This window comes from Triticum dicoccoides, chromosome 2B (assembly GCF_002162155.2).
Source record: "Triticum dicoccoides isolate Atlit2015 ecotype Zavitan chromosome 2B, WEW_v2.0, whole genome shotgun sequence".
NCBI classification, from domain to species: domain Eukaryota; kingdom Viridiplantae; phylum Streptophyta; class Magnoliopsida; order Poales; family Poaceae; genus Triticum; species Triticum dicoccoides.
Genome location: NC_041383.1, coordinates 423,696,542 through 423,712,815, shown reverse-complemented (window position 1 = coordinate 423,712,815; position 16,274 = coordinate 423,696,542). Strand labels below are relative to the sequence as shown.

The 16,274-nt window shown below is 43.4% G+C and overlaps 1 protein-coding gene across 2 annotated transcripts; it reads right to left on the bottom strand.

Moving 5' to 3' along the window:
• Window positions 1–4,433: 4,433 nt before the first annotated feature.
• Window positions 4,434–9,105, bottom strand: LOC119364024. Of its 2 annotated transcripts, none has more exons than XM_037629422.1 (6): window positions 8,648–9,105; window positions 8,472–8,551; window positions 7,287–7,431; window positions 6,325–7,101; window positions 5,815–5,878; window positions 4,434–4,816 (listed from the first exon to the last, which is right to left on the bottom strand). In XM_037629422.1, the coding sequence occupies exons 1-6, from the start codon at window positions 8,921–8,923 to the stop codon at window positions 4,782–4,784; spliced, it is 1,377 nt and encodes a 458-aa protein (XP_037485319.1). In that variant the 5' UTR covers window positions 8,924–9,105; the 3' UTR covers window positions 4,434–4,781. The 2 variants fall into 2 exon arrangements, with proteins under 2 accessions (XP_037485319.1, XP_037485321.1); XM_037629424.1 differs by having other exon boundaries at window positions 5,824–5,878.
• Window positions 9,106–16,274: the final 7,169 nt, after the last annotated feature.

The following is a 16,274-nucleotide window of genomic DNA, read 5'->3' as shown; positions in this document are numbered from 1 at the left end:
CGGCTTCGTCGGTTTATCATGCGGCTTCCTCTTCCAGAATGTATCATCACCCTGCAAAGATGGACAACAAGTTATAAATAAATATTTAAGAGGGGTCGGATTAAGACAAGAATGATGCAATTCTTACAGTTGGCGGTTTATTGGAAACACAGAAAGGACTGAGCCCTGTCTTGCTGCACTCAGATACCGGTTCATTCAGCATCTTCTTGACAGATTCAATAATCTCCTCGCCAGTTAGCTGAATATCAATATGCCGCTGAGGATCTTTGGCATTTCATGTGTACTCGCACATTAAACCGGTGCGACGACTTAAGGGCAAGATACTCCAAGAGACCCAACAACGGACAAAGTCAATGTCGGTTAAACCATTCGCCATAAAGGCTCAGAGCTTTGAAAGCTGTGGTGCATACTTAGCTCGTTCCTTTGCAGTGAGTCATTGGGGAACTGGATGTGTATTGGTAAGCCGATGAGCACGATAACCCTGCAGAGGATTTTTGTCAGCTGGAGCTGTGTTTTGACAATAAAACCAAGTGTGATTCCAGTCTTTTGGGTGGCTATGATGCTTGGCATGAGGGAAGTTGACATCTTTCCTTTCTGAATTGAAACTCCGCCAAGTTCAATGTTGGGCCCATCCAAAAATTCAGTACGGCGGTTTAAGTAAAAGAAGTCTCTGAATAACTCAACAGTAGGTTCTTCTTGCAGATAAGCCTCGCAAAATACTTGAAATTTGCAAATATTGGACACGAAGTTCGGTCCAATATCTTGAGGGAGGATTTGAAAGCTAGGAAGCACGTCACGGAAGAATTTTGATCCGGGAGGGCTAAACCCTCGACTCAGATGATCAACAAACACAATCACCTCTCCATCCTTGGGCTCAGGAGGATTTTCTGGACCGGGGACCCTCCAGTGGATGATTTCTTTACTCGCTAAAGCGCCTGTTGCAACACACCCGTTCAGCTGCTCTTCCGTAACCCAGGAAGGGACCCAGTTGCAAGCATAAAATTGTTTGGCCATTTCATTGAAAAGCTGGAAAAAGATCAATGCCGGTTTAAGATTCATGACTGACAAGTATAATGCGTTGCAAGGTCATAGGGAGAAGACATTGAGGCATATATACATATTAAACCGGATTCTGACATTGGCAGGGTAATAGAAATGACGAATCGGCGGTTTAAGAGACGGCTAATGGTACCTGGCAGGTTATAATTTTCTAAAAGTTAAACCGCCTTCATTGGTATGGAGGTACAGATCTAAAATAACTAAGTGATGAAAAAACAGGGTTCACAAATTGACATTACAAATCTGGATCTACCGTATGTCAGAAAATCGAAAAATATTCAGGGTTAAATGTTCTGGCATTGGAACAGTTGAAGGATCCAGATGGGGTTTTCTACTTAAATGAGATGCACTAGTGGAAAGGAAGAATCATGGCTATCTCTACACAGGATAAATATCAAGGTCTAAATCAAGAACTGCTCCACAGAAATGAATAAAGACGAACACCGATGAATACCGATGGATACGGAAACCCTAATGAAAGATCTAGGGTCGAAGGAAAGAAGACTTACCGGTGTCACGGGAGCAGCGGAGAGGCACCGCGATTCTCTGGTAAGCTCAGGGTGATGCAACAGCCGGAGTTGAGGTCGAGGACGAAAACTTGGCGGCGGCAGCTGAGCTTGAACGCTAGGTCGACGTGAGGAGGAAGAAGAAGTAAAGAGGCATGATGGGGAAAGGTAAAAATGACCCTCGGCTTTATTTATAAGGCGAAGGGATAAGCGGCAGGCACGAGAATCGAGGAGCCCAAAAAATGGATATGTGATAGAGCTGTTGCCTTGATTTTCGGAGGCTCGTTAATAAAGGGGAGGTATGTATGGGTTTTTAATAAGCAGGTGACGTCATGGCGATTTACTATAATCTTGGAAGATGACGTCATGGCGGATTACAAGGTTTATGCGAAGGTGTTGAAGAAGGAATTTTCCTAAGTGTTGAAGATTGACATGAACAGGTTCAAATCAATCTGGGGCCTAATGTTGGGGATATAACTGCTGAGTATAAACCGCCCAGGTGGGGCCGGGTTATACCCGTAATGAGTTATCCATATTGAAGCCCATGAAGACAAGGAGTATGGCGCTTTACTATAGAGATTTAAAGGTCGAGGGCCCAAAGGCGGGTTAGGGCGCGTAGACATAAACCGCCATATACTGTGTAACTTGTGTTGTAAGGTAGGAAAGGGTAGAAACCGAGCCGGACACGTGTATGAGCCGGCCGGGATTCTGTAAACCGTCGGGCGTCAACCTATGTATTTAAAGGGACGACCCGGCGGCGGTTCAAGGACAAGAAACAACAACTCGAGAGCCAGGCAAAGCGGATTCGCTCCCTGGTCATCGAAACCCCATCAATTCCACCACAACTGGATCGTAGGCTTTTACCTTCACCGCAAGGTGCCGAACCAGTATAAACTCCTCGTGTCCTTTGTCTGGTTTAACCCCTTTAAGCTAATCTCGTTGCGATGGCTCCACGACTAAGTCCTCACACTAGGACATCTGACGTGACAATTCCACGACAAGATCAGTTTTATGTGTGAATATACATTTTTAAAAATAAGTAAATTTTATGGGTATGAAAAGTACCAATAGTTTTCTTAGTTGTTGTTATGGGTATGGAAGCCAACTTGCTTACACCTCTTGCACGTTCTAGGCACTTTCTTTTTTTGTCCACCAACATTTTTCTTCCCCTCTCCATCCTTATTTTGCTTCTCTTCTCCATCCTTGTTTTCATGCCTACCCTTGTCTAAGTGCCCCTTAATTCTTTTGCATCTCCCTTTTGTATGGACATCAGTTGGTGGATGAATTTCGACTTGATTAGGCATAGTACAACCAATATATGCCTCAAACTCGTCTTGTCTACTAGGATGATTGGCAACAACCCTTTCAAACACATTTCTTTCATGTCAACTAGAATGTTTCTTAATGCTTCCAATTCTTCAGGAGAGTGTTCAGCCAACCTAATTCTATCATCCACTACTTGGTGTATCTCAGAAACCATTACAACACCCATTAGTCATACAAGTTAGTAATTGCTAGCAAAATTTGAACCAAGTTATGGTGATAATGATACTCACACAGACTGGGACGTCCATAGCTCTCTTTTTTGCTGTACCAAAGCTATCCTGATTGATCGGAGGAGGATGTATTTCAATATCATGGCGGTCTGCCTCATTGCAATTATGGGTTTGCAAATCCATATCACCACCAAGCTAAGAAAAACAACCAGGGCGTTCCCGTGATCAGTTTGTATCATTAGAGGAAGAAAAACAATCAACAAATAAATGCGTTGCTCGCCTGTGTACTACTACTACCAGGAGGCAGGTGCATAGCAAGGGACAGAGGATCGGCAACACCGTTGGTTATTACGAGCGGCAGTGATGCCTCCTCCAAAGAGCGAGTCACGATGGGCCTAGAGCAATGGCTCATGGCCGTGGCCGACGGAGGGCAGGGAAACACGACCGAGACCGGTGGAGGGCGGGGGCTCATGGGCGAGGCCGGAGGAGGGCAGGGGATCACGGCCGGCTGAGTGCTAGCGCTGTTGGACGGGGCGACCGTCGGAGGGCTAGGGCATATGGCGATCGACGCACGACTAGACTCCATGGCGGCTGTACAGAGCATGATTTGTTCTCCCTTTTTTGGGGGTGAATTGTTACCAAGAAAGGACGTAAATGCAGGGGGTTAGCTGCAAAACTAGGATTAAGTGCGTGGTTAGTTTCCACCTTTTTTCTGTACCGTAGGTCCTCGATCCAGTGGCGCACGAAGAGAGTTTTCAGTTTTCAGTGAACGAACGTTTTCACTGATATATATCATCACTGAATGAGCGACTCATGTACTAAGTATATTGAATTCATGCTACAATCAACTCATCCAAAAGTCCGAATTGATAGAGAAAGATGGGCACTATATTTCAACACTAAGAGCTCAAGAGTTTATCACGCTATGTCAAGCGATGCCACTTTCGTAGTTAAATCGAGACTCATGCACCAAGAGCTCAGAAATTCATCACTCTATGCCAAGCGATGACGCTCCGGCTCAGTTGCATCGTGTGAGGCTTTTTGTATGATTTTCTACAGATAGATTTGCATAATCTTGATTCCGCCGATACGGACCATACTTGAGTGTTCAGGTAAACTCAGAATTAGGGACGACCATATTTTAAAAAATCGGGACAGCCATATTTTTTAAAAATGATTTTTTGGGGGACAAATCTACAGAAACAAAAGACCTTTTCACTTCAAATCGAGTCAAACTGCTTCAATTACCTTACGTGGGGTGGGTCTAACAGGTTTTCTGTTACTTAATTTGTGTAGATGATGAAATCCCAGAAAGATAAATAAGCATCAGGACCATACCTATAAAATTATCGCTAAACATGTAGAGCGTGTCTAACAGATCAGGACATGCAGATTGGTTTGAAACAAATACCATCACAAGCGTCCCTTCTTCCTAGTTACAGTACTACATGCAAGAGTTGTACTTAGCCTCCAGATATAGAGACATACATACATATATATGGATAGTTGGCCTGCAAAAGAACTGATGTGCCAGCCCAGTGCACAACAGCACAACAGTAGCATGTTCCTCATCCTACAACATTAGCAGAACTCTAACCCGTCACACAACACACAACTGATTTGAGCACATATGCAAGAGTTGTGCTATGTTTGATGAGATATCCATATCCGGATTTGAGCACAAAATGTTGCTCCGGTTTTCACCGCACCGTGCCGAATGTTACCTCCTCGCCTTCTTTCTAGGTCTTCCACGTCCTGTGAACAGTTATACAACATGAACGGTCATTGGAAACGCACCACAAGCTTTCAATATTTGTTGCAGTAAATGCAAGCAGCCCTTGGTAATAAAATGTCACCAAACTAGTGTTTACGTGCGGTAAAGAAATTGAATTGAACACATGTTTCGCAGGAACTGCTTACCAGTTCTAAAAGAAAAGCATTTGGCTAAAATCGAATCTATACTACTATCTAAAACACAAGGTCATGGGATCCATACGATCTGGACCATTCATCCTTAATTCAAATCGAATATGTATCTCTAATTCAGTGGTTCAGGAATTTGTGGCACTAATCATGGTTGGTAGTACAGATTTTCTTTTGACGAACAATGTCTGCTAAGACAAGGAGAACACAATTTGTACCTTGATGGATTTGTGATTAGCCAAGCATACTGTCCTCCCATATAAGGTTATTATCTTAGGGGTTTTTTCTCAGTTTACATCTATTTGGTATGGTACTAATCATCATTAGAAGTTGTATAACCAAGTTTTAGATGGCTTGAGCTTGAACTTTGAAGACGGATTACATTTGTTCAACAAACAGACTATCGTTATTTGGCTACTTCAGTTTCGCAATCACTATGTTTACATAGTACCAGGGCAGTGGATATAACATTTTTGGTTTAGGGTACAAAAAGGTCGATACCCACTTATCTGGACTGAAGCATGATTTTTTAACGACATTCATTACCTGAGACAACAAAGTATGAAGTGCATATAGGGAGTTAAGGAGGTTTTGCAAAACTTGATGTTTTTACCATACAAAAGCATTAACACTCAACTATGACATTGTTTTAAGACTTGCTTTCTAAAATTCGGAGGTGGCTTCACTTTCGTGCTATATATATTGGGTAAAGCATGCATTGCGCATCGGTGATTGCTAATAACTAGTAGCAAGCCTTTGTGATGTCACTGCTACCAAGTAATAGCTGGGAGATAAAAAGTTGATGAAATTAATGCAAATTATTAAGTAACCTTTACGACCCGAATCATGTGATTGAAGCTTATCCAAAGCAGTGACTTGAGCAACTGAGCCACCCTACATAGTTACAAGTTCACACAATTTAGCAAAGGTACATACAAAAAAAGATCTTGAACAACACATGATTGCTAGAGAACATCAAAGAAAAAAGGGGCATAGTTACACGACTATCACTATCAAATCATCATATGATAGTTAGAGGTTATTAGTAAAAATGTTCAGAGTTCTACAGCTGGCTTGCCACTCAACTATAGTGTGGCAGCATTGTAATCATCAGGAGCAAAGGTGAAATATGACAGAACATTTCATATCTAGAAACAATGTATGGTTACTGTAACATAATATGATTAGAATGCTACATGATGGTTTGTTTAGAAGAGAATTAATCCCAGAATGTAGCATGTATCATGGGGTCAAAACTGGAACCCTGTCGTAATTGATTTTCATTATTAAGTTAACTGTTTCTCATTGTGTTTTCTTCCAAGGTGCGAAATTCAACCTACCTTTTTGTGACAAGTCGGACCGGCAGGGGGTGTTGTCTCTTCAGTTGGTATCACCTTCATACTCAATGTTTCGTGCTGCATTGTCTTCCTCTTGGAGTACCCCCTCTTCAATGAAGCACCATTAGACATTCCGTACACTTTGCCGCTCCGTAGTCTTCTTGAACACTGAAGACTTCCATGCTCTGGACTCACCCCTTGGTTTAGTACTTCTAACACATGCTCTGTTCCAGGACACACTGAGCTGTTGCCCAACTTGGAAGGTCCACATTCTTCTACTATTTTATCTATATCATTATTAACTAAAGCAGAGTCCACGGAGTGAGTAACAATTCTCTGCCCACTTGCATCTGTCTGTATATCTTCATGTGAATTATCTGCTCTAGATGCTTGACCATTACATGTTTCTCCAGGTCCAGGATCTTCAAAAGATTCATCAGGCGTACCCATCCTATCATTACATAATCCCTCAGATGAAGCCATGTTGCTCACTGAGTTATCATAACCACCACTAGTGCCAGAAGGTTCCTGAATTCTTGGTTTTACATAGTTTGGAAGCCCAGGTCCATCTGTATTACCAGTAGACTCTTTAGATGTTCTGAAATCAAAGTCTGTCAAAGTATGTTCCATTGAATTGGCAAAGCTGCTGCGCAAGAACTTCTCTACACAATATTCAGTTGATTTTGCTGGAGATAGTGTGTGTTCATTCGCCTGTTTTATGTTAGAATTAGCATATTTCTCCCATTGAATAGGAAAACCAAGCCTGAACTGTTCCGTAACCTGCATAAATTTAATGTGGTTAGACGATTAAAGCTTGACCATATGTTAAGGTACCATCCAAAAATGAAATTCACAGGGATAAACAAGACGGACAAGGGGAACTATTGAAGTATGAAAAACTAGGAACAATCATTTTGGTAACAAAAAATCTAGAACAAACTGATGTATGAAGAAAGAAAACAAACCTCACGAGAAAATCCATTCCAATGCATCTGTTCGATATTTAATGGACCCCTGGTTAATACAATTTTGTGATCTGCAGTCTCAAGAGTACCATCAGCATGCCGCATCGTAATGGAACCAGAACTGAATACTCGACCTGCTCGATTGCTGTTAGCAAAATGAGTATGTTAATGTTATGAGGTGTCGAGAAAAACTGCTCGTTAACAAGCTAACAGATGGTGTAACACTGTAGAAATTTTGAATGCTACCAGTTCTGGTGCATACAGCAAATAATACAAGGCAAAATTTCCTATCCATGGAGATACAGTCACATAAACCAGCATATAAGTTAAAGTGATGTTTTGACCCACGATCAGAAATACAATCAAGGTTTATGGTTTTGTCTGCACTAGAAATATGAAATTTTAACACAAAACAATGAGAAGCGATGTTCTAAAAAAACATAATCATGTTCACAGTTTATCTTCCCATTGATGTAACACTATGTAACAGATCATCAGCACAATTTAATGGAGTTACATCAGTGCTAAGGTGTTTATTTTTAATAGGCAAATGAGCTGCTTAAACCAGGTACTTGAGAATCTTATATTTCCCATCAACTATTTTCCACCATGTACTCCCGTCTTTTTTTACATGTGTCGGTTTCAGAAATCAGCATAATCTCCAAAACAAACCTTTAAGAACTACTTATGGTAAAGATCAAGTTGGAGATGGCGCCAACAAGGTTTATGATGTATATACCTTTTCTTCAGTCTACTCATGGTGGAACCAGTTTACAGTATCAGTACGAATTTATGCCGACTCAGATCATAGAGAATTTTTTTTAAAAAATACACATAGTGCATCGTATTGTTCATACTTAAACTTTGTTGGTTTTAAAAAGAACGTCTATTTCTTTTAGCAAAAGCATAGCTGTTGACTGAAAACAAACTGTACACTCACGCCCAAATTTGCAGGATGCAGCAATAGATCTTGGGCATAGAAAATCCAAACAGAATGAGATGTAAGTACAATTTTTGGGTAAGCATCCACCTACTCCCTCTGTAAAGTGATCTAAACGCTCTTATATTTCTTTACGGAGGAAGTACATGCCTAGCACCGCAATAGCAACCAAATTACAGCGAGGGAAGCAACCTCCCAAAAAACAGGCGGGGGAGAGGGGGAAAGATAGGGGGGAAATGCCTCACTTCTCGACGTTGTCGATGTACCCGGCAACACGGATCTTGCCGCCTTGACCCCTCACCGGCCACCAGTCAAGGAGCGCAACCTAACGGAAAGAGGAAAAGAAGCAGGGGAAGACGTCAGGCCCAGTGCTTAGCAGGACGGAAGCGAAGTGAAAGGAAGAGGGGAAGTGCGAGCGTACGCATCTCTGCACGGTGGCACAGCGAGTGGGGGCACTCACGGAGGCCGGCGGTGGGGCAGGAGCCGCCGTCCGGTGGGTGGAGGCACTCACGGAGGCCGGCGCTGGGGCAGGAGCCGCCGTCCCTTGGGTGGGGGCACTCACGGAGGCCGGCGGTGGGGCAGGAACCGCCGTCCCGTGGGTGGGGGCACTCACGGAGGCCGGCGGTGGGGCAGGAGCCGCCGTCCCGTGGGTGGAGGGGACTGGTTCGGGTTTGGACGCCATGCTCCGTGTCCTCATTTGAGAGATTTTTGGCAAGGGAAATGCTTATCGGTAGTTGGGGGCAAGTGGAGAGGACCGGGACTGGAAGGTCGACGGCAGCGGCGGCGGCGGTGGTGGTGCTTGGCGGCGGGGGGAGACTCGAGACGCCAGAGAAACAAGAGGTGGCGGGGTGAAGAGCATGAGGAGCTTATTTCGGTGTCCTTTGCTTCAGTCTAAGGTGGTGTTTGTTTCTCTACTCCTAGGACTTTTTCTAGTCCTGGGATTTTTTGAAAAAGATTTTTAAAAAGGTGCTTCTAAGGATTTTTAGCAAAAAGTCCCAAAAAAGTCCCACCCTGTTTGGTTTGCTAGGAACTTTTCTAGTCCCTACACCAAAAAGTCCCTGGAAGCAAACACCCCCTAAAAGCATTTGCACCCGACTCTCCTCACCGGGAATGCACTGGGCTACAGTACAGTTGGAGATATCATCCCATTCCATAGTCACCTGAGCTGAGTAAAAACGAGGCTCTCACATTCGGCGGAGCATATGGGCCGTTAGATCTATTTTGCCTCCCGATCATGGTCGTCGGATATAGGGCAGAGGGGATGTAAGCTGTCGACTATTTCGTGAAATCGACCTGGGTCGTCTGATATTTTTACAAGTGGCAGTAGTGTGCAATTTGGTAATCTGGCTAGGGTTATAATTGGGATTTCATGTACATGCATATAAAAGGCAACGACTCTCACGATAGAAAACCTAGCAGATGCCTTGGCCCGTTCAATTCCCTCTCACTCTCTTGATTTCCTCTTCAAACCCTAGACTTCGTGTCCGCACTCACACCCTCCCCTTCCTACATGTCACTATCTTCCTTCCCTACCCTCGCGTCGTCGCTCAGTCGACCGCTCTGTCGCCGGTCATCGCCTCCAGGAAGCACGTGGCCGCTGCTCGATCCTTGCCTACCTAGGTCGCGCCGCTCTTTGGCGCTCGACAAGAGAGGGTCTGTCTGACCCGCTCCTCAGCACTCAACGGGAGAGAGCCTGATCGCACGACTGCGGTCGGGCGTTTGCCGTTGTTGGTTTCACCGACAATACGCAACATCAAGGTCACGAAAATCCTAATTGACGGTGGGGCTGGCTTGAACTTGATCTCTCCTGAGGTGATCGAGAGGCTGCAGATCCCTGAGGAGGAGCTCAAGAAAACTACCCTAGAAGGAGCCAACCCAAGGGAAAGATTATGCTGCCGGTGACGTTTGGCGGGGAACTGAACTACCGAACAGAGAAGATAGTGTTTGATGTTGTCAAGATCCCATTGCCGTTTAATGGAATCCTTGTTGGTCGGCATTGGCCAAGTTCATGGCAACATCTCATTATGCCTACAACACGTTGAAGATGCCAGGGCCCATGTGGGTCATTTCCATCAACTCTGACAAGAGGGATGCAGTCATATGTGTTGACAAGCTCTATAGAGATGCGGTTGCAGCGGAGACCATCAAGGCTATAGCTCCCGTCAAGAAGAAGAAGAGCGAAAAGCCCGGCAAGACATCTAGCAAGAATTCCAAGAAGCGCGCCTCCACGGAGTGTTGCGCACCCGTTGAAGACTTGCTGGAGAGCTCTACCGGCAAGAGGTCCAAGGTTATTCCACCTGTGACCAAGAAGGTGTCGGCAAAGGAGGACGGCACTGGCGGTACCTTCACCATCAGTGACACCCTTGATAGTAAATAGGAAAGTGCACTCATTGCCTTCCCGGGGCGAATATAGATGTGTTTGCAGGCAACCATCTGACATTCCCGGTGTTCCCGGGGAGGTAATTAAGCACCACCTTGTTGTATGTCCCCATGCTTGACCCGTCAAGCAGAAGGTCAGGAAGAAAGCTTTGGAATGGCAACAGTTTATTGCTGAGGAAATCAAGAAACTTGAGGCAGCAGGTCTGGTTAGAGGAGTGCTACACCCAACTTGGTTGGCTAATACAGTGGTCGTGCACAAGGCAAATGGAAAGTGGAGACTTTGTATTGATTACAGTGATCTCAATAATGCATGTCCAGAGGATCATTTCCCCTTGCCGCGTATTAACCAAACTGTGGACTCCACCGAGCTGCTCTTGTTCCTTGATGCATATTCTAGGTACCATCAGATATTCATGGCCAGGGAAGACGAGGAGAAGACCGCATTCATTACTCCATGTGGCACATACTGCTTGATGCATATGCCTTTCGGATTAAAGAGTGATGGTTCAACGTTTGCAAGAGTAGTACAGATTGGTTTTGAGCCGCAGCTACACAGGAATATAAAAAGCTTACATGGATGATATAGTGGTCAAAACCAAGGACAAGTCTACCCTCATCCAAGATTTAGAAGAAACTTTTGCAAACTTGCACAGAGTTAACATGAAGCTAAACCCTGAGAAGTGCGTGTTCGGTGTCCCATCCGGCAAACTCCTCATGTTCTTTGTGTCTCAGCGGGGGATAGAAGCAAACCCTGACAAGATCTAAGTTATCGAGCAAATCCAAGCACCCAAGACTATCAAGGATGTGCGGCATCTTGCCGGCTGCTTTGGTTAGGTTCATTTCAAGGTCTGTTGAGCGCGCCCTACCATTTTTCAAAATATTGAAAAAGGCAGGTCCGGTAAAATGGACTCCGGAAGCGGAGGATGCGCTGCAAGATCTGAAAAGGTACCCATCCTCTGCGCCAACACTAGTTGCTCCTAGACCCCAGGAGCCATTGTTGCTATATTTAGCAGCAACAAACCAGGTGGTCAGTGCTGCACTAGTTGCACAAAGAGAAGTTGGTGACGATGAGACAACAGCGGCAAGCACATCCCATAACGAGGCGGAGTGTTCTCTGGCAGATCCCGATGCCGGCAAAGCTAATGTGGTGCAAGCTAGAGAAGTTGGTCAAGTAGATGATAGCGAAAAAGAAGGTGGTGTAGCGGCCAGTGTACTTTGTTAGTTCTCTCTTGCAGGGGCTAGGTCACGGTACTCTAGTGTATAGAAATTGCTTTTCGGCCTCCTCATGGCCTCGAGAAAGCTGCACCACTACTTCCAAGCACATGAGATCACTTTTGTCACTCGCTTTTCATTGCTGCGTATTTTGAGGAATCCAGAGGCAACCGGCGGGATAGTAGAGTGGGCGTTAGAATTGTCAAGTTTTGCACTCAAGTTTGAGAGCACTTAGACCATTCAGAGTAGAGCATTGGCAGAATTCATTGCAGAATGGACGCCAACACAGGATGAAGAAATCCCAGAGTCAACTCTCCCCGGTAAGGAAACTGATAAGGAATGGGTCATGTACTTTTACGGTGCCTTCTCGCTGTAAGGCGTCGGGGCTGGAGTGCTGCTTGTCGCACCCACTAGAGAGCACCTCAAGTATGTGATTCAAATGCACTTTCCCAGGGAAGAGGCAACCAACAATACTGCTGAATATGAGGGGCTCCTTTCCGGGCTCAGGATAGCAGTAGAATTGTGGACCAGGAAATTGATAGTTCGCGGAGATTCACAACTCGTTGTGAAGCAAGTGAATAAAGATTACCAGAGCTTGTTGATGAAAGCCTATGTAAATGAAGTGAGGAAATTGGAGGAGTACTTTGACGGGTTACAAACAGAGCACCTCTCCCGTGCACAGAATAGCATTGCTGATCACCTGTTAAAGTGTGTTGTCCAAAAGCTACCTGTGGAACCAGGGACTTTTGTACTCCATTTGAATCAACCATCAGTTACTCCGTCAATGCGAGCCAAAAAGAGGAGGAAGTTGTATACTGATGAGTATTTTCCAGTAGAGCTTCCCAAGGCCGCCAGCGAGAATATTGCCAGGAAGGACGACGCGCTTAACAATGAGCCACAGTTCTGCACATAACCTCAGGTTCTCGTTGCTGAGAATAGTGCTCCCACGGCTGCAGAAATGTCTTTACTCCTTGTCGTCGAGACACAAGCTCCGGCATGGGCACAGCACATAGTTCAGTTTCTTCAAATAGGAGAACTCCCCAATGAACAAGAGCAAGCTAAGAAAGTAGCCTGCCAGTCAAGTATGTATCCGTTTGTGGACAACATTCTATACAGAAAAAGACCAAACAAAGTGAAATTAAAGTGCATGTGCCGGGAAGATGGACTCAAGTTGTTGGCAGAAATAAATGGAGGCATATGTGGCTCTCACATAAGACCAAGAGCCCTTATTGGGAAAGCTTTCCGACAAGGTTTTTATTACCACACAATCCTCCAGGATGCAACATAGCTAGTAACAAGATGTGAAGCATGCCAGTTCCATTCAAAGATCATACACCAACCCGCGCAAGTTCTCCAGACAATCTCTCTCTCCTGGCATTTTTCGGTCTGGGGCTCGATATTTTGGGCCCTGGTGACCCACAAGTATAAGGGATCAATCATAGTCCTTTCGATAAGTAAGAGTGTCGAACCCGACGAGGAGAAGAAGGAAATGACAAGCGATTTTCAGCAAGGTAATTCCTGCAAGCACTGAAATTGTCGCTAACAAGTACTCCCTCCGTCCAAAAATACTTGTCATCAAAATGGATAGAAAGAAATGTATCTAGAACTAAAATACGTCTAGATACATCCCCTTTTATCCATTTTGATAACAAGTATTTCCGGACGGAGGGAGTAGTTTGGTAGCAAGATAATATGTAATGAGCAAATAACGGTAACGGTAACAAAAGTGCAGCAAGGTAGCCCAATCCTTTTTGTAGCAAAGGACGGGCAAAACGATCTCTTATAATAAGCACAACGTTCTTGAGGACACACGGGAATTTCATCTAGTCACTTTCATCATGTTGGTTTGATTCGCGTTCGCTACTTTGATAATTTGATATGTGGGTGGACCGGTGCTTGGATGTTGTTCTTACTTGAACAAGCCTCCCACTTATGATTAACCCCCTCGCAAGCATCTGCTACTACAAAAGAAGAATTAAGATAACAATCTAACCATAGTATTAAACATATGGATCCAAATTAGTCCCTTATGGAATAACACATAAACTAGGGTTTAAGCTTTTGTCACTCTAGCAACCCATCAACTAATAACTACTCCATAATGAATTGCCTTAGGCCCAATGATGGTGAAATGTCATGTAGTTGACATTCACATAACACCACTAAGGGAATCACAACATACATATCATCAAAAGATCGAACGAATATCAAATTCACATGATTACTTGCAACATGCCTTCTCCCGTGGCCTCAAGAACAAGGGCAACTACTCACAAATAATATTCATGGTCAAGATCAGAGGGATATTAAATAGCATAATGGATCTGAACATATAATCTTCCACCAAATAAACCATCTAGCATCAACTACAAGATGTAATATCAACATTACTAGTCACCCGCAGGTACCAATATGAGGTTTTGATACAAAGATTGAACACAAGAGATTAACTAGGGTTTGAGATGAGATGGTGTTGTTGAAGATGTTGATGAAGACTGGCCTCCCAAAGTTGAGAGGTTTGTTGGTGATGACGATGGCTTCGATTTGCCCCTCCCGGAGGGAATTTCCCATGGCGGAATTGCTCCGCCGGAGGGAAAAAGTGCTCCTGCCCAAGTTCCGCCTCGAGACAGCGGCGCTCTATCCCGAAAGTCCTCTCTTGATTTTTTTTCTAGGTTAAAAGACCTATGTACCAGAAGATGGGCACCTGGGTGGCCCCCTTTGGTAGTTCTTTTCTCCAATATTTATTATATATTCCAAAATAATTCTCCATAAAATTCCAGCTCATTTGGAGATGTGTAGAATAGGTATCTCTGACATAGCTTTTTCAGGTCCAAAATTCCAGCTGCCCATATTCTCCCTCTTTGTGTAAACCTTGCATATGATGAGATAAAAGGCATTAGAATTACTCCACAAAGTGTTAAAATGCATAAAAACACTATAAAAAAAGTAGGAAAACATGATGCAAAATGGACATATCAACTCCCCCAAGCTTAGACCTCGCTTGTCCTCAAGCGAAAACCAATATCGAAAATCATGTCCACATGTTTAGAGAGAGAGGTGTCGATAAATACAAAATATGGGCATAGTAGCAACAACAAAATTTATCATATAGCTTCTCATGCACAAGTAACAATTCATCACAACATCGAAGTAGAAGGCATAAACTTAAAACTAACAAACTATGTTCTCAGTCAACTTTGCAACTACAATTCATCATATTTTCAGGAAGGGTCTCATATCAGAGCCTTTTGGAAACTCCGCATACTCAACCATCATTTAGTCTTCTATGATTGCTAACACTCACAACATATATATGAGCAAAAAGTTTCAACCGGACACATAGAAAGATAGGGGCTTATAGTTTTGCCTCCCAACTTATTCACCTCAAGGGTGATGTAAACAATAATAACTCATGATCACTCATATCCAACTGGATATATATGCCTAGATCTTTCCCCACAACATGATGCTTGCGAAAGAGAAAATAAAAAGGAATAAAGGAGAATACTTCGACTCTTGCATACAAAGTGAATTCACAAAAGCAAAAGATAGGCCCTTCGCAGAGGGAAGCAGAGGTTGTCATGCGCTTTTGGGTTTTTGTATGTACAATCTCTTAATGCAAAAGAACGTCATGTTATATATATTGCCCCTTATGATAGCAACCTTTATTATGCATCCGTCACTTTAATTACTTTGCCATCACAAGTTCGTACAATGCTTATTTTGCCTTACACTAAAAGATCAAACACATTTAGAAGCATTTTTATTGCCTTTTTGCACCGATGACAACTTACTTGAAGGATCTTTCTCAATCCATAGGTAGGTATGGTGGACCCTCAAAACATGAATTTGGGTTTGAGGTTTTTGGATGCACAAGTAGTATCTCTACTTAGTGTGGATTTTTGGCTAGCAAAGATAACGGGCAAGCACCACATGTTGAAGGATCTATGACAATATAACTTCTATGTGAATATGAACAGACATAAATCTTTATGTTGTCTTCCTTGTCCAACATCAACAATTTGCATAAGATATTTAATGGGGGCTCACAATCATAAAAGATGTCCAAGATGGTATATTTGCATGTGAATCTTCTCTTCCCTTATTAATTCTTTCATGAATTGCATCATTGACCAATGTTATGTTTGTCAACTTTCAATAAATTTTACCACTTATACTTTTCCTTATGTGATGTCATTACTTACCACAAGATTAGCATATGATATTTTTCATTATTTCCTTTATTGAAACAAAACAAGTAAAGAAGCAAAAACTCAAACTAAACTTTATTATATAACTCTCACTCCATTACATAGATAGATAGATCACAAAACTAGCACTCGAAAATAGATCGTACTAAACTTTTTATTCAACTAGACCACAAAATAACTAAGGATCGAACTAAAAACTGGTGAAGATAATAGAAGTGATGGTGATACGATACCGGGGCATCTCCC